This window comes from Ophidiomyces ophidiicola, assembly GCF_022830035.1.
Source record: "Ophidiomyces ophidiicola strain CBS 122913 chromosome Unknown scaffold_7, whole genome shotgun sequence".
NCBI lineage: Eukaryota > Fungi > Ascomycota > Eurotiomycetes > Onygenales > Onygenaceae > Ophidiomyces > Ophidiomyces ophidiicola.
The window spans coordinates 587,020-604,098 of record NW_026054647.1 but is presented as its reverse complement, the minus strand read 5'-3'; the positions used below and the strand labels follow the sequence as shown (position 1 = coordinate 604,098).

The window sequence follows — 17,079 nt, the reverse complement described above, 5'->3', positions numbered from 1 at the left end:
GGAAGGGAAGGGAGGCGGCGGCGATAGCGGTGACGGCGGCGGCGGCGGCGTGTTCGGGCCAGATTCTGGGCGAATTGGGTTTGTTGGTTTGGGTGTTCGGGAGGGGTGTGACGACGGGTTTGTTTTTTTGTTTTTTTTTTTTTTTGCCTCCGCGAACGAGCGAGCAGGGCAGACGAAGTGGTAGAGGACATGGGCAAGCGAGAAGAATATAATATGTTGTACAGACGGCGGCGGGTCGGTGTGGCGCGCGGCCCAAGGCAGCGGTACCTTGCGTGCGGTACGGAGCGTACGGGGCGTGGTACGGGGGGGGCGCGTACGGAAACACGGGCTGACCGTACGGTACGGCGCAACGCTCCCTCGCGATCCCATCCCTCGCTAGCCTGCCGCCGCGACGCCCGCGCATCCATGGTTGGGCTTTGCCGCTGCGGGCGCGCCAATGCACGCTGCACGCCCGCTGGCAGACGGCGAGCTAGCCGGTTTAACTCACTAGCTATGCCTGGCTCACACGGCCTTGCTCGCTATTTCAGCGAGGATCCTGCTCTGCTTTGCTTTGCTCGCCCTGCCCTGCCTTGCTGCCCCTGCTGCTCTGCGCTGCCCGCCTCCTGCCTCGCCTGCTGCCTGGCTGACCGCTTTAGGTAACCCTCCCCCCCCTCATCCTCCTCCCACCTCCCACCTCTCCCTCTCCCTCTCCCACCCTCTCTGCTCTCCCACTCTGCTCTCCCACTCTGCTCTCCCTCTCTGCTCTCCCTCTCACCCTGCTCGCCTCTTTGTCCGCTGCGCTGCATGCGTAAACTCTGATTGTCTCGTCTCGTTTCTTTTTCCCGTTGGCGAGCCCGTCCCGGCCAATTGGCGCGCGTGCTGCTCCAGACTGTCCGCAGCGACCGGCCCTCTCACCGCTCCCCTGGCCCGCGCGAACGCGGGTGTCTCAGCTGCCTGCATTCTTCTTCTTTTTCTCGCCGCTTCCGTTTTCTTTCTCCCTTCTCCCTCTCTCTTCCTTTCTCACCCTCGCCTGCGCTGCTCGCCGTGTTTTCCGTCAGTCCCCAGAGCACGGCCACGCCCGCCGACCCGTCCCAGGCCAAGCACAAAGACGTGGAGATAAATAATATTAATAACCCTTAGAACAGTCCCCAAGGCACCTGCACACGGCCTGCATCCCCAGCCTGCTGAACGCAAGCTGCAGCTGCATCCGCCCACGTCATCTGCGCCCTCTGCCCTCGGCGAGGCTAGCGGGATTGCCTCTGCGTTGACGTGCAGCACGCCAGGCCCTCCCTTCACGCCCTCTCCAGCTGCCCGGCATACCCACTCAGCCGCGGCACACACTTGCTGCCCTGCTGCACTCTGCTGCTGCGCGTTTCTCTCGTCTCTCTCCCCCGTTGCAGGCCCTGCGTGTCCCAAGCCCCGGCGGGCTATGCGAGATCCCGCGAGTCATCGCGCCCATCCCCCCCAAATCGTTGCGGCCCTTGCCACGGAGGCAGAGCAGCAGCCCAAGAACGCACCTCGTCCAGCCCATCCCGGCCACGGCCTCCACCTGGTCTTGACCCTTGTCCCGAGCGTCCCGCTTTTTTCTGCTGTGCCGTCATCCTCCAAGCTGCGCCGTCGTTGGGAAACGGCCCAGATTGGCAAATCCTGCAGCTCATCCCTGCCCCCCCAATTGCATCACAAGCTCGCCGACCAAATTAGGTTGCTATATCTATAAGAAGGATTTGCTTGCCCCCCCCCGCCCAATCCGTCCCACCAGGCCGCAACAAATGTCCAACGAGTCCCACCGTCACGGACAGCTCCCACCGCCACCCTGGACCGCTGGCCAACAACAACCTACACCACCTCCCCAAACGCCGTCGCAACCCTCATCTCAACCCCAGCCGCCGCCGCAGCCTGTCTTCTCGCCGTCGCCGCAATATTCTGTCCGTATTTGCCCTCCTCCCTCCCTCTGTCCGTTGCCTTGACTCCTTTGGCCTTGCTGCGTCTCCACTTCCGCCTCGTCCTGGCCTTGCCTTACCTTTCTGAACTTCTGATACCCAACCCACGCGTCCTTCAACTTGTTTTTGCAATTACTTTGCTGCCTTACGTTTCTCGCTTTTGTTTTATCCGTCTAACTTCCAATCCAAAAGGGCTCTTCCCCCAAGTCTTCATATCAGTATCAACAACAGCATCAAGATCCACAGCTACCTTCCACCGCCGGAATGGCTACCGTTCAGCACCCCCAGCACCCCCAACCCGATGCCTACCGTCTACCCAATCCCGGTGCTTTCCAGCGCCCCCCTGAAATGTACGGTCCTCCACCTCCCGTCGCTGCCCCCGTGGTACCTCCAGTCGTCTACCCAACGGCTGCTCCCCGACAAAGAACGGCCATCGCATGTCGCTACTGCCGCAGACGGAAGGTGTGTGGACTATTCCAGTCGTGGTTTTTTATGTCTCCGTTCCCCCCTAACGAAGTTCTAGATTCGATGCTCCGGATTTGACACGTCACAAGATGGCCGATGCAGCAACTGTGTGAGATTTAACCAAGATTGCATGTTTACTCCAGTGTCTTCGCAGACACAAGCCTTCGTCCCTGCTCATGCAGCATACCCACATCTTCGCAACATGCCCAACGGACCACGCATTGGAGGTCGAGGAGAACCTGTGATCTTGTACGGTGCCCACGGCCAACCATTGCCACCACCCCATCTTGGCCATGCACCGGACAGCACGCTGCCCATGCCTCCGGTAATGTACCCACACCCGTACGGAAGGTCAGGACCCATCCCAGTGACGCTACCAAGTGGCCAGCCTATCCCCCTGGCCCATCCTGTCTTGCTTCATGATCCTGTGAGTCGCAAACGCCCCCATCCTGACGAGGCTGCACTCTCCCCATCCCCTGGCCATTCTCCATCCGTGTCTAGCTCTAATTCCTCACGCTCCTCTCCACAGCGAGCACCCCAAGGACGCCGTGAATCAGTTATCGGGTACGATTATTCTGGAGCTCCTACCCTCCCTCCGGTGCCTGCTGCCACCTCTGGTGCAGGCTATTCGCCCCATCCCGCTGCCGTCGGCCAAGGACCGTTCTACTCCCCTTCCCAGTCGGAGTCAAGGAGGCTTTCCTCTCATTCATCCTACTCGTTTGACCAGTCAAACCCGCCTGCCAACGCTACCCTTCCAGCACCGAACCTTCCGTACCCAAGTATTCAGCAGCCACCACCACCGCCCCAATCTCCTTCCAGTGGGAGAGATTCTGATCGCACTCCACCACCCGGACAAGCATCCAATGGGAGACGCAGCGGGCTTAGCGTGACGGACATGCTCGTTCCTGCGGAACCACAGAGCTTCCGCAGCGATGCAGATAGTCGTATGGTCAGCGCGCTCGACAGGCAAGGCCTGAACCGCTAGGCGAATGCACCGCCCCCACCCCGGCTCAGCTCGATCTTGAGCGCGGAATAAGACTACGAGGAGTAATGAGTTTACAAGAGATATGTATGCCTTATGGAGATGATGGCCCGGAAAAGCGACAAGTTTTGTTTTTTGCACGATTAGAATAATCCATGCTGGTCATGGGCGCCTGGATAATTTGTGAAACGGCTGGCAGTATGGACGGTGTCCTGCGAATATCCCGTTGGAAAAAAGAGACTCTCATGCGTACCGCAGTGGCGGGGCAGTTTTTATGGGCAGGATGCCTACCTCACGACAATGCGCTATCAAAGATGTTTTGTGGAGACATGAAGATCAACGACGAGGGGCAGGGAGACGATTCCAGAACTGAATCTAAAAAAGAGAAAAAGGCTCTCGACGAAGGAGAACCTTTTGTGTTTGGAAGATCTATGTATGCTCGCGTGCGTTCTGCGGGCCAAAGTTCGAACCATGGAATGCCGACCGCCAATCGACTCCTCACCCGCCAATAAGTTTCGGCAGCAATTGCGGCTCACGCGGCTATGACGTTTTTTTTTTTAGATCGCCAACGTTACTACTCCAGCGTTTCACTTTTTTTCTGAGCCGTTTTATAGAGTTATGTTTCTGCCTTCAGCTTCCTTCTCCACAAAAGATTTATAAACTATCCGGGGCAACCCACTAATTTGTTAACGTTTTCCCTTTATGTCTTGGGTTTGATTTTTTGCCTTTTCCCCTTGCTTTTCCCCTGCTGTCTCTGCGAGTGGCTTGCCGACTCTTTTTGTTTTCTCCCTTAATACTTACGATCCATGCTCTGTTTGCGTTATGTTTTTGTTGCATTAAAAAGCAGGCAATTATCCGGGCCTGAGGTGGGCGGCTATCTGAATATCCTCTTTCACGCTTTGCACGTTTTCTTTTTGCATTGCAGCGGGCGGATATCTTATCATTTTCTCCCGTAACTTTTGATCTGTTAGCGGACGGCTGGGATGCTCAACTTTGTTTTTATTTATATTTTTTACGTCTGCGAAGTCTTCTCCGGTTCTTGGTTTTTCTTAATAGATTGCATTTGAAAGCGACGCAGGTGGAGCATAACAGACCACGTTTGGAGAGCGTGAAATGCAAACTGGAAATGAATACTAGGATATGGATGGGCGGGTGGCTATCTGAATTTGTCTCGATGAGAATTGTTAGTGTATGCTATTGTTTCTGCTCTCTCTCTCTCTCTCTCTCACGCAGCCGGACTGAAACATAGTATGAATGTACTTTTTTTCCCTCGCTCATTCTCCCGCCCCCTGCCTTCCCGTTGTGTTTCTGACACGGCGCAACGGGGGTCCCTGCTCTGCTGGCTCCGAGATCGCTCATCCCAGATCGCGCAGGATTCGCCAATAAAGCCGGGAAGGGGGCTTGGGAATCCGACCGCGCCGCGCCGCGCCGCCCCACCCCAGTAGTAGTAAGTAGTTACTACTAGTAGTAAATCGGAGCGGCGGGCTCTCGGCGCCCGGATAAACATCCTCCTTTTAAGGTTGCGTTCCGCCGCCCGCCGCCCGCCGGCAACCGCGCCCCCGCCCCCCGCTCCGTCCGTCCGGCGTCCGGGCCAATCACCGCCGCTGCCGCTCCCCGGCCGCGTCGGAGGTTTTTTTTTTTTTTTCTCCACCCAGCCCGTCCGCCCGTCCGCCCGCCGTTGCCGCGCGCGCAAGCGCTAAAACGGGAAACAAAAAAAGATTATAGGAGGAGGAGGAGGATAAGAAGAATGGTGGAGTAGTATGGACGGATCGGGAATATGGTAGGGAAATTAGCTAGTTAGTTACGTAACTAACGAGACCGGTGACGTGCATGCGGGAAATGCAGGTTTATGATGTGTGCTGGTTGGTAGCTCTTACGTATCTACTCCGTAGTAGTTAGTTAGTTAGTTAGTTGTACCCCACACACATTTTATAACTAGTAACTACTCAGCCAGCAAGCTAGCTAATTGCCTGGTGGATAGATAGGTGGCTTGCCTTTTTTTTTGCCGCGGCGCTTGGCCCTGGAGGCTCGAGGGTAACTTAACTAGTTAACTAACTAGTCAGTTTGGTTGCAGATGAGAAAATTACAAGGAAAAGGTCGCGCAGATGGAGTCGTGATGTGTGCGGCAGATGCGTGGCTGCATGGGAGAGAGATGGGGCCCGGTCCCAGGGGAAACCATGTCTCGCCCCTGTGCATGTATGATAGTTAGTTAGCTGGTTGGTAGACGAGTTAGTTGACTTGTGGCTGTTTCTGCCTCCGACTGGGGTTTTCTTTTTGCGAATGTAACTATGAGTGAGCTATGTAACTACTTCTTACTTTCCTTATGGAGTAGTTAGTTAGGTGACTAGATGGCCAGGTTCAAGGTGTTTTTGCGGCCCGCGTTGGCTTGTGGCTTCCCCCCGACAACGGGTGACGGCGTGGCATGGCTGGATCCTTTGCTTCCGATGGCGTTGGTAATGCCTCAATGTACATTCCTATCACTAACTATGGCTTGGTGTGTGAGGATTTTGGGTCGTATGATGGTAGGATGGCCCAAGGCTCTCGCGGCTGATGCTGCCGTCTCCATCTTGTTCTTCTTTTCTCTTTTTTTATCCCGGGTCTGTTTTTTGGGCTAGAATATACTCGATACATAGATGCACACTCATACATAACTACACACAATGCCAACGCTGGTGTTGGGCTTGTTATTAGTTGGAACAGGTGTGGGGAGGCTAAAATAGGATACGGGGGCGCGGTGCGGGCTGCAGTATGGGGAACTTTCAGAGACTCAGATCCAGCGACCTAACGCGAGCCGAGGATGACTTTTTTCGAGAAGGGAATAGTTTAAGCAACCGGTGATCAAACATAGTCAAGTCTGTGGTGTGGTGGAAGCGCAACAATCCAGGCGAAGCAGCTATGAAGCATAGCCGCCGCATTCTTGCAACAAAAAAAAAACAAAAAAAAAAAAAAAAAAAATACAAAAAAACAAGGCCCTCAAAATCCAGTCCAAGCTTTTGAGAATCCTCTGCAAGATCTGCCGCAGACTCCAATCAGAGGAAGAATGAACGGCACGCGCGTTCTCCAACCCAGCTAACTATTATTATTCTTCTTCTTCAACCTGGAGCATCCCATCCTTGCCTGCCTACTGAGGCGCGAATTCAAGGAGTTTGGCCATCTTCTTGGCTTTGACTGCGTCTTCAACAAGCAAGTTGCGCTGCTTGAGGACCGTGGTCAGCGTATCCACCACTTTTCGGAAAGACGACGCCGCGCCACGCTCCTGTTTGAACCGGATCAGACTGAGATCGGCTTGGCGGCCGAATTCCAGCACCGTGAACAGTTTTGCGGAGAAGTCGACGGGGCGGAGACGGAGGACTGGAAAGTAGAAAAGTTGGTTAGTTAGCTAACTAGTGTCCGGTACTAAATATTGTTGGGGACTCACGATTCAACTCTCCCACCCTCCCGCGGATGACGCCATTCGGTCTATCATAATAGATATCCTCTATGCCATACTTTCTCCATTCACGGATGATCTTGAGGATCTCCTTTCTTGCGCGTGATTTGGAGAGACTCAGCGCAATGACTCTTGAGGCAGGCTTGATATGGAAGAATTTCATAAACCAATTCTGGCTGGGCGGCGGAGAGACTGATCGTTCGGCTTTTCTTTCGCGGCTGGGAATGGTGTGTTCATTGGAGTCCGAGCCGCCGCTGTCGATTACGCTGGCTAGACTCGTAAAAGAGAAATCGGGGTCGTTGACTGCCAGACGATCCAAGTTAACAAAAGGAGAACCGTTTCTACAATGATTCAAGATAGACACTTACTGCCTCTTCCAATTTCATGGATTGGTTTTTCATGTTTCTTTCTGCCAAAGAGTTTCAGCAGCTTCTTGCCCGTCTCTGCAGGACCGCTTGGGAAAACTCGTTTGATTTCAGGGTGCTTTTCAACCGTGTTCAGCCCCTCAATGCTGTGAGAGCTAACGTTTGCAATATTGGAGAGCGAAGACCTGCCAGATGGAAGATTGTCCTTTGGTGGCGTTGGAGGGCCGACGTCTGCATAGCTCGCAGATTTAGTATGTTTAAACCAGGACCATTTCCTGCTTTCTGCAGGGTTGCGAGCTTCGCTTTTCTTTGGGGATTTTGGATTTTCTTCAATTGGCTCAAGCCCGCTGAAAAACCGTGCAGTCGTGCTTCTTCGACCTGCTGCCCGATCAGGGGGAACTGACTCGCTGGCACTCCGCTGTGATTCCGAGTCTCTTGAGTCACTGGCTGAAGTTCGGAATTCGAGTGTCGTGCGCTTCTTTCTTATGGTCAGCGGTTTTATTGTACCAAGATTGTTGGTCGAATCTGGTACTACTCGGATTGTTTTCTTTCTTTCCCAGTCATCCGGTCTCAATGGAACAGTCTTTGAGATTGATCGGCCAAAATTACTCTCACTGGATAAGAAATCTCGCACAGGCGGCCTCTCTTCCGAGATAGGAGGTAGTTTATTGTCGAAATTCTGTGATAACCGGGTGGGTTCCTTGACTAAAGTTGAGTTTGTTGCTGCGGAAAGCGCCAATTCACCTCCAATCAGGCGATCCAGATGAGCGATGACTTCAGAGAGATAGGAGGGCAAGTTGTCCGCGTTAGCCTGGCTTGAATGCTCTATCAATCGACGACGAGTCTCAACCAACTCCTTGGTCGCATAGGAGCTGCAAGACTCAAAATCTTGCTCTCGCGAAGATCGTTTGTTCTTCTTATCGTAATATCTGCCAAGATTTCCAGGGGTAGAGACGGAAGTCACAGGTGACTCTGGATACTTGAATCCAGCGTCTATTGTCTGGGAAGATGAAATAGACGAGCTATTGAAAGCCTCTTCGCAGATTTGTTCGAGCTCTTGCGACACCTTTCGGGCTTCTTCTTTCCAGTATTGATAAGATTGACGTGGCTTCACTTCCACTTGAATTTCCCCTTCCTTGGTTGAAGCTCGTTGTACGCAGGCCGGCGGTGAAGGCAGAGATGGGCTGCTGAATCTATCAGTGGATAGTCTTTTGGCCCTTTCAGATTGACGCCTTTGGGGTCTCCTTTTCTCTGGAGGCAATGAATATTCAGCGTATGATTTGGTAGTGTTGGCACTTTGATTTGCTGTTTTCATATTTTGCAAATGTCGGAAAGAAACATTTCTCTTATAACCACGAGTGGAAGCTCGGCGTTGGCGCAGACTCCCCATTGAGCTACGCGACTGGAAAGATGCGATAGAGCTTCGTCTTGATGAGGACCATGGTGCAGCGTTTGACGATGAAAGGATAAGTGAAGATCCTCTCTCTCCGACAGGCTGAGTCCCGACGTTGAGCATATCCAAAGGCACGCCGGCGCTAAAGCCACTTGAAGGGTGCCTGTGGATGACAACATTTGCATACTCAACCTTTGGTTCGGTAATGGCGGTTTGAGATGATCTATAAGGGTCATAGCTGGCAATTGTTCTGACGGATAATGGCCCTTTACCGGAATTCTCCCTCAGACTAGATGTGTTTGTAGCGATTGAGAATCTGGAACGTTTCCACACACTGCTTTCACTGTAGTTGCCTGATATCCGTTTGTGTGGTCGAAAGAGTGGCCTTGAGATGTGATGGTAGTCACTGGACGAGTACTCTAGTGGTGGGCCTTCGTAATTTTCAAGCTGTTCTTCCCTGAATTTCAACAATGCTTTGTAAAACAACTTTTCGTGGTTCGCTCTATCGAAACAGAATGTTAAAATATAGGAGAAACAGACGATACAACTCTCGGCTAACTTACTCGTCATTTAACAGCATTTCCATTAGTTCATCTTTCCTTTTTCCATGCCATAGTGTTTGGAGGCTTCTTAAAATTTCCATATCAATATCACGACGATGACTCACCATCTTTCTGAAATCTTTGGACGACAATGGTGATGGGGGTCCTATAGCATTTAGTGGATAATCCGCGAGGATGGGATGAGTCTCGTATTTTTTCAGAAGAGGATGTTGCCACATTTCATTCATAGAAATCCTGTTCTCAGGCTTCTTTTGTAAAATTCGTTGGATCATATCCACGGCTTCTCGGCTGAACCAGGGAGGAAGTATGTACTCTCCTTTTTTAACAAGCTTCAGAGTACTACCAAGGTCGCCACCGTCAAATGGGAGGAATCCAGCCAGCATAGCAAAAAGAATTATCCCACAACTCCAAATATCGGCTTTGTTGCCTTGATATCTGTGTCCATAGATTATTTCGGGTGACGCATAATGGGGACTCCCGCATGACGTATTTAGCCAGTGACCCATCGGCTGCAAAGCCGCCATACCGAAATCAGCCACTTTGATATTTCTCTGGGAGTCGAGCAGAATATTTTCGGGCTTGAGATCACGATGACAGATATTATATTGATGGCAATACGATAATGCAGCAATAATTTGTCGAAAAAGTCTGACGGCTTCGACTTCTGGAAGAGGACCGCTTTCCGAGACGTAATCAAATAGCTCGCCGCCTTCGACATACTCGAGAACAAGGTATCTATAGGCGAGTTAGCTACTGCCTTTCTAGGACGGGCTACACCACAATTCGTACAGTTCACCTCTATTCTCCCAAACATCGAGTAAGCTGATAACATTTGGATGCTCAATAAGCTTCATGATAACAACTTCTCTTTCGATGCCAGAAGGAATTGTACGAGAACCCGGTGCAGTGCCAATGTTTTTATCCATCGCAGCAATGCTCTGGCTTTGGGATAATGCTGCAGATTTCTTAGATACGATTTTAATAGCAGCAGACTGACCCGTCACAGAATGTTTCGCCAGACGGACGCGGCCTGTCGAGCCTTTCCCAAGAGTTCTTCCCAGTCGCCATGGACCAATATGCGTCTTTCGCCTTCCGGAGCCAGTGGAAGTTGTCGAGATGGCAGAGTTACGTTTTGAATCTGTGTGGTAGTCTATAACTGCAGATACGCGTTTGTTCTCTGCAGTTGTAAGCGAAGATACCTCGTTCAAGGAGCCGAGAAGACTTGAAGACTTCATTTGTTTGTCTAATGGGAGCGTTTCAAGACGTGCTTCACTTTTGAATGACTTAGCGATATTGGCCCGATTGCTAGCGTCGCAAAGAGGTTGTCGCTTCGATTGACGACGGCTATGGATCGCATTCTTCTCCATATGAAATATAGATATATGTCATTTGTAAACTACTCCAAATAAAAAAAGAGTCAACAATGGCCAGAGCAACAAGTTTTGGAAATTCGTTGTTTTGGATGATTAGGAAATACCTTTCTATAGGAATTGAGCCTAAAGGCTGAATCACAGAATTAGAGGCGGCTAGGTGGAGGTCAATGATCTACTATTATGACCGGGCACGCGATACGCGGGAGATGAGAAATAGCGGGGGGTGCACGTTCTTCAGAATTGCAGATAATACGAAATGTAAAGAAGGAGATATGGCGTGTTTTTCGCGTGAGACGAAATATTATCCTACCTTCGAAGGTTGTTTGTATTCGAGAGAAAATAAATAACTTCAAGAACCGTGTTTGGATGCTTGATAAGAGATAGGGTAGGTTTTGGTATCTTGTAAAAACACAAAACTGCACAACCACTAGCGTTTTCTATGGCCTCGAAACGCGGCGTACCCCGATATCAGAATCGAGAAAAGGTGCTCCGCAAGAAAGAACGCTCTACAGGGAAGAATGAAATTGAATCATGATCAGATAGATTCTGAAAAGTATAAGAAAAGAAAAACAATTACGGGGAGTTTTTCTTCCATAAGTGCCTCAGCTGCCTGCTGCACTACATCTAAGAAGAAAAACCGTGTAGCTTGCCAGCGCGATATCAATTCCACTTCACTATTTCCAGTATTCCAGTGGAAAATCCAAAACTGAGCTATACTGTGGATTGAACCAGGCTTTCGAGGTTCAGTCGGAGAACATATCGACTCTTTGACCACCAGGGGGACTGGGCGGGAAATACATATTGCGCAAATCCTCAGAATAGTCTATTTGACCAAATGGTCAGACAAGCCTCTGGGCTGAAAGACTCAATATCTTATATTCTCAGGCAGGCTTCTTGCAGCCTGCAGAAAGAAAAAAAAGGACAAAACGAAAATCTTGAAGGCAGCATATAGATACAAACCAAGGTGAACAACTGCACAAACTGGAATTACAGATAATCCTAAGCCACATTACCAAACAGTATGGGTAAGAAAAGATGGGACGCAATGAGCTGGACTGTTTTCGTTTGATGTTTGGACGTTGAGATAGAAACAGCGTTGCCAAGACAAGCTATCTGCTTATGTAACTAAATCGGCCAAGCCACTAGTCAGAGATCGATTTTGCGGCTCAAACTTCAGAACTTGATGTCATCAACCACTGTTCCAACATGACAACAGACAAGAACGATAACAACCTGTTTCTTGTGCGAAGTTCTAAGTGCCACATAGCTGAGATAGAGACTTCCACCAGCCTTTTGGATACTCAATCCCAGATTTTAGCTCAACTGTACCAACTCTACTAGGTGGCGGGTCAGCTTGACGCAAGTGGCCAGTATGGACCTCTCGGTCTGATCAACTGATTCTCTTTCTTAATCACATCATAGCTTTACATTAATCCAGACATAACTCATATATACCCCTAACAGTTTTTGAAAAAAAAAGGAGCCAACATGAAGTCATTATTTGTTTTAAATGCTGTATCTGCTGTTGCAGGTTTTGTGATTCCCGAGCAAAATCTACTTGGCTCAGTGGTAGAGGATGGGTTTGAACCTCCATGGGCAATCCCAGGACCCGAAACACAAGGGAACTTTGCTTCAATGGTGTCTTACGCTGATGAATTATCGAATAACTTAGAATTGACATCGTCATGGTCGCTTCACCGGTCATATCTGGCAGAGGAAGCTAGCGCTTGTGACCTAGGCGCCCGTATTGAGAGCTGTGGTCACTGGAATGATCACCATTACTCTAATAACAAAACGGTCTACCAGATAATTACCTCTAACAAAGACACTAGTCTATTTGCAAAATCGGTTTCGCAATTCGATGACATCGTGAAGATTCTGGATTCCCCTGACAAACATCATACAGTGTTGGTCCCAGGTAATAGAGCCATGGAAGCTGCAATGAAATTTCATCCAGGAAAAGAGTTTACGAGACAAATTGTTGAATATCACATTCTGCAGAAACCTAAGACGGCGAAACAGATATTCCATTCAAGAACCATCCCTACCTTACTCGAACAGAATGAGTTGGGAGACCATGATCAACGGATCAGTACTCAGTTTACCGCCTTGGGCATGACTATCAACTACATGGCCCGTATATACAAGTCAAATCTGGTTGGTCTTGCTGAGCACCTTGACTACATGAACCACAGTAACCTAAGTGAAATTAGTGCGCAGATAATGGCTTCGTCCATATAGTCGATCACATTCTACTGCCTCCCTTCCAATCCTCCGACACATTAAGTCTCGTCCCTTCGGTCTTCAGCACTCTAGATTTTGGCCTAGCGAAAACAGGACTATATAAAATGATAAATGACACATCGAGCCATACGGGAGGCACATTTTTTGCCCCAACCAATATCGCATTCCGAAAGCTTGGTGCAAAGGTCAACGCATTCTTGTTCACTCAATGGGGAGAAAAGTATCTCCGAGCCTTACTTGAATATCACATCGTTTTTGGCCGCACATTGTACTCAGATGCATATCATAAGGTAGAGAAAAAGGGAAGCGGAGGCAAGACAATTCATGTGAGATCTTTTAATCTGGGCTTTGCCTGGCCTGATTTCAAATTTGGGTACTAAGAATTCTATCAGATCGACCTCCCAACGCTACTTAAAGACCATTCTTTAAGTGTCGATATTTCTGGGTTTGATCGTTTTGAGAAAATGAGAGTGAACGGATTTATCTCAGTTGCCAGTCCGGATATTATTACTAAGGATGGTGTCGTCCATATTGTAAACGACGTGTTGATTCCTCCAAAGCACCCTCATCACCACTCCCTCCCATTTACCCCCGGAGATGGACTTGCTGAAATCTCCGAGATTACAGTTGAAGATATCATTGAGCGGCTTGATCCTTGGGTAAGGAAACAGTGAATATTCCAGAATAACTTCGGCATTTCTGGGTTCAGTCAAAAGTCTTCGTTTCCTATTTTGATCTTGGAAAGTGTTGAGCTTCCTCAGCTCCGTCTTAATTCTCATAATTCGAGGCTGGAATGTTATACCTTCATTTATGGGCAATTTTTGATGATATTCAAAGGCAGGCTTTGAAAATGGAGTGGTAATGACTATCATCATAGGTCTGAGTGCGTTCTTGTTGTAGTTGGTCCAGGTAGAAAAGTATCACTCCTGCCTATATACGTCCTCTTCATCTCCTTTGCTTTATATCTCTTGCTTTGAGTGCCAAAAGACCACTATATAAGCTCTCCACTCCCATTCTCCTCGCAAGATCCTGAATTTTATATAGAAACAGCAGGATTTTCATTTTTTTTTAAAAAAAACAAAGGTGTCATTGCATGCCTATAGTAAGTTCTAATTAGTGGGAGGTTATCTGTTGAAATTGGGTAAAATTTTATTAAGTAGTACTCTGCATGTGGATTGGATCCCGCAATGGAGCTGCGAATAAATATTTTATAACTTCGCCGAATAGATTCCTGTAGGCGGTGAGTTGCGTGTATATAGGGAAATTATGGCCGAGAGAGCCAAGTGGAATATGGCGCTTGAGTGCATTTACACAGTCGACGAACGCAGGGAAGCTTTCAAGGAGACACGATATCTTGATTTCACTCCAAGGCAGCTTACCTCTACCAAATCTGTATCAAGAAGCCAATGGACCCTTATCGACGGCGAGAAGGTTTATCATCTTGGTAGGCAACTAGGCATTGCCTATGCATGGAATTCCATCGCTGGAAATAACGCTCAACTAGCATAAAGTCAAGCTACGGTTGATCTTGCACACCATTACTGGGTCCAAAAGCCAAACCTTCGCTTTGAAACAAAATCGAGAAGCAAAGTGCTCGATTGAGCCTTTAGCAATTCGCCTTGTGTGGACTAGATACTATCCATAAGATGAATGCGCAAAAAACAAATTTTTCCATGGTGGTGGTGCATATTTCCTTTTGCGGCAAACTCAGAGTTAGCGTGTGACTTATTCCCACTTGGTGCTACCCACTCATCAACAGCTCTGCTGGGAAAAAATCCCACCAGCCAGCATGTTGGCGCAGCGGAAGCGCGCCGGGCTCATAACCCGGAGGACCTTGGATCGAAACCAAGACATGCTATCAAATCACTTTTTGATTTTTTTTCCTCCATTTTCCAATGTATTTTTCAATTTTCTTTCTCCTGCTCAGTGCAGTCTGGAGCTTCTCATTTCAATCGAGGTATAAGCTAACCAGTTTCAGCAGCTCCGTTAGAGCCGGCTGTGGCTCGTCTGCGGCAAGCTATCCTGAACCATTTTCACCACCTCCTCCGCAACCCCCCAGCTGAGTTCAACACCACGTCCGCCGGCGCCATAGGCGTGCACTACCTTGCGTTCCAAAGGAGCAGTGCTAGGCAGGACCTCGACTTCAAGTCGCAGGCCTCCCTCACGGGCGGGACGGCGACCAACAATGTCACGTATAACGTCAAACTTCCCTTCGCTGTTCAAAATGGCAGGATACAGCTTCGCGGCATTCGCAAGTAATGTTTCTCGTGTGCTTTCGACTGCCACAGCGCTCCAGTCGTTTGGCTGCTTTGTCCCGCCAACGATAGTCCCACCCCCCAAGGGCCGGGGAATTAGGAAACTCCATCCCTCATTATCTTGTCGCGTGATAGTCTTATTGCAAGTGTTAGAAACCAAACATGTCTGGCCTGTATAAAGATAGCGAAAATCAGTTAACTTGTTTTTGGGATAAAGGTATAGAAACAGACGGGCGGAACCCACCCCGGATGATAAATGAGTGAGGGTCGTTAAACCCCATCCCGGAACAGTTAATAACCAGAGAAACGTCATGACCCTGCAGGTCAAATGCCTCCTGCAAAGACGAGAGTCGCGTTCTTTGCACTTCACCGCCATCCAGCTTGAATCGTCTTAGTAAATGAAAGAGGTAAACATCAGGGTCCACAGTGTATGTGTCATAACGAGCTGCAAACTCAACGCCGGTAGGTGTCTCATTGGAGTCCAGCACACGGAACCCGGTTAACTGCGCATATTCAGGCAATAGTGTTTTATACGCTGATGCGGCCTCTCCGGAGACATATTCGATACCCTCCATGAACTGGATGATGGATTCAGGGTGCTCCAACGAGAGCTTCTTGAACCGCTCACACGTGGTGTTAGCGAGCCCCGCTTCATATTTCAACTGCGGCGTTGTGGCTGGAATTGGGCGGTAGTGCGCACCGGCTGCCGTGCTCGCATATCCAAGGTTGGGCCCGTCGAAGGAAAAGTCCGCCGCTACAAGTAGGATCCGGTATTTCGAAAACCGGGATGACTTCACCAATAAGGAAGCGGAGGAAAGGCCAAGGATCCCGGCACTGTGAGAAGCTTAGAATAGATAACACCTTGAGATAGCGAGTAGTTATTCGATGAAAACTGTGGTCTTACCCAACAATAACTATCGTTCTCTTTTGCTGGGTCTCCATGACTTGTTTTCCGCAATATCAAAACCCGTGGCGTTTATTTGAGTAGACTGAAGTCTCCAAGTGACCAACAACGTGTTGACGGCATCAGTGCGGCGGGGTAGAGCTCGTAGAACTCATCCCGCCTGGTGAAAGCGGAGAAAATACCCGGCCAATGGCATTTGGTTGGCTGAGAAGGCCTGGATGTGGCGGCGGATTCGTGGAAAAACGCCGTGAATTGACGGTAGCCGAGGAGTGAAGTTAGTTGGCTATAACTGACTAGTTAAGTTATACTCCGATGACGGCTTGCGGTGCCAGCCCAGGTATCCAAACCAGCAAGCAGACTGGCGAAGTTTGTGTGGCCATGTTTCGGAGGACTGGCATCCAACTCCGCAGGCCCACGCCATACAAGAAGCCATGGTTGGCTGAGCTGCGCACGTGTGAGGAATAGCGACCTATACTCTCTGATGTTAATACCGGCAGTGCTGATCAGCAATTTCGCAGTAGTTGGCGCAGCGCCGGGGATGTTTGGCGGAACCGGGATGAAGCCGGCGGAGCCCCCTGCTCCACTGCAGGCTCTGGCGCGTCGTTCTCGACTCAACACGCGGTCCCAGCCGCAGCAAACAGGTTGGCCGGTGGAGTGTGGCTCCCTGCGTGTCGCAGTGCGCTGCAAAGCCTACCGGCCAGGGGCTGCTGGCGTTTGGCTGGCCCACGGGGGGATCGTCAGGGATGGCGACATACGTAAGGCCGTCGCTGCAGGCTTTGGGGGCGCGCGTGAAGGCGAAACACTCAATCTCTGCTCGAGCTGGCTGGTTTTTTTTTTCGCTCCTTGCGATGAGACCGAGCTGGCTCATTCCTTCTCGATCCCACGCATCGCTGCAGTTGCTTGTTGGCCTCCGGAGGCGCGACAGCTGCGCCAGTTCTTTATCTATCATTCTCCTTTCTCTCCTTTTGCTATCCACCCGGGGCTGTGTCTCCTGACGACAGCTGCACAGACCAGTGCTTGATCCAGATCTTGGCCGGACCTCAGGTACCTAGCATCTCTGGAGCCGAGTTGCTGAAGCAGCGCCTTGTCGTTGTTGCTGCTGCTGCTCGTTCCTGCGTCGAGAAGTGGTGTCCCGAACCCCAACGGCCTCAAGTCTGTCGCTCTCTGTCTTTTCCTCTACTAAACT

General features: G+C 50.1%; 5 protein-coding genes and 1 non-coding gene across 6 annotated transcripts; 4 read left to right on the top strand and 2 right to left on the bottom strand.

The window, feature by feature from the left end:
- Nucleotides 1-2,183: 2,183 nt before the first annotated feature.
- Nucleotides 2,184-3,369, top strand: LOZ57_002616 (uncharacterized protein; the record flags this gene model as incomplete). The annotated part of the gene is made up of 2 exons (XM_049251680.1): nucleotides 2,184-2,381; nucleotides 2,443-3,369. The coding sequence occupies 2 exons, from the start codon at nucleotides 2,184-2,186 to the stop codon at nucleotides 3,367-3,369; spliced, it is 1,125 nt and encodes a 374-aa protein (XP_049109485.1).
- A 3,118-nt stretch (nucleotides 3,370-6,487) lies between these two features.
- On the bottom strand, nucleotides 6,488-10,352 carry GIN4 (serine/threonine-protein kinase gin4; the record flags this gene model as incomplete). The annotated part of the gene is made up of 5 exons (XM_049251679.1): nucleotides 6,488-6,717; nucleotides 6,785-7,099; nucleotides 7,165-9,056; nucleotides 9,118-9,852; nucleotides 9,907-10,352. 5 exons carry the CDS (start codon nucleotides 10,350-10,352, stop codon nucleotides 6,488-6,490), a joined length of 3,618 nt encoding a protein of 1,205 aa, XP_049109484.1.
- A 1,626-nt stretch (nucleotides 10,353-11,978) lies between these two features.
- LOZ57_002614 (uncharacterized protein) lies at nucleotides 11,979-13,408 on the top strand (the record flags this gene model as incomplete). The annotated part of the gene is made up of 3 exons (XM_049251678.1): nucleotides 11,979-12,693; nucleotides 12,732-13,060; nucleotides 13,127-13,408. 3 exons carry the CDS (start codon nucleotides 11,979-11,981, stop codon nucleotides 13,406-13,408), a joined length of 1,326 nt encoding a protein of 441 aa, XP_049109483.1.
- A 592-nt stretch (nucleotides 13,409-14,000) lies between these two features.
- Nucleotides 14,001-14,243, top strand: LOZ57_002613 (uncharacterized protein; the record flags this gene model as incomplete). The annotated part of the gene is made up of 1 exon (XM_049251677.1): nucleotides 14,001-14,243. One exon carries the CDS (start codon nucleotides 14,001-14,003, stop codon nucleotides 14,241-14,243), a length of 243 nt encoding a protein of 80 aa, XP_049109482.1.
- A 277-nt stretch (nucleotides 14,244-14,520) lies between these two features.
- On the top strand, nucleotides 14,521-14,592 carry LOZ57_002612. The gene has a single exon. It is a non-coding gene; the product is annotated as a tRNA-Met (tRNA).
- A 128-nt stretch (nucleotides 14,593-14,720) lies between these two features.
- LOZ57_002611 (uncharacterized protein) lies at nucleotides 14,721-15,931 on the bottom strand (the record flags this gene model as incomplete). The annotated part of the gene is made up of 3 exons (XM_049251676.1): nucleotides 14,721-15,160; nucleotides 15,234-15,823; nucleotides 15,894-15,931. The coding sequence occupies 3 exons, from the start codon at nucleotides 15,929-15,931 to the stop codon at nucleotides 14,721-14,723; spliced, it is 1,068 nt and encodes a 355-aa protein (XP_049109481.1).
- Nucleotides 15,932-17,079: the final 1,148 nt, after the last annotated feature.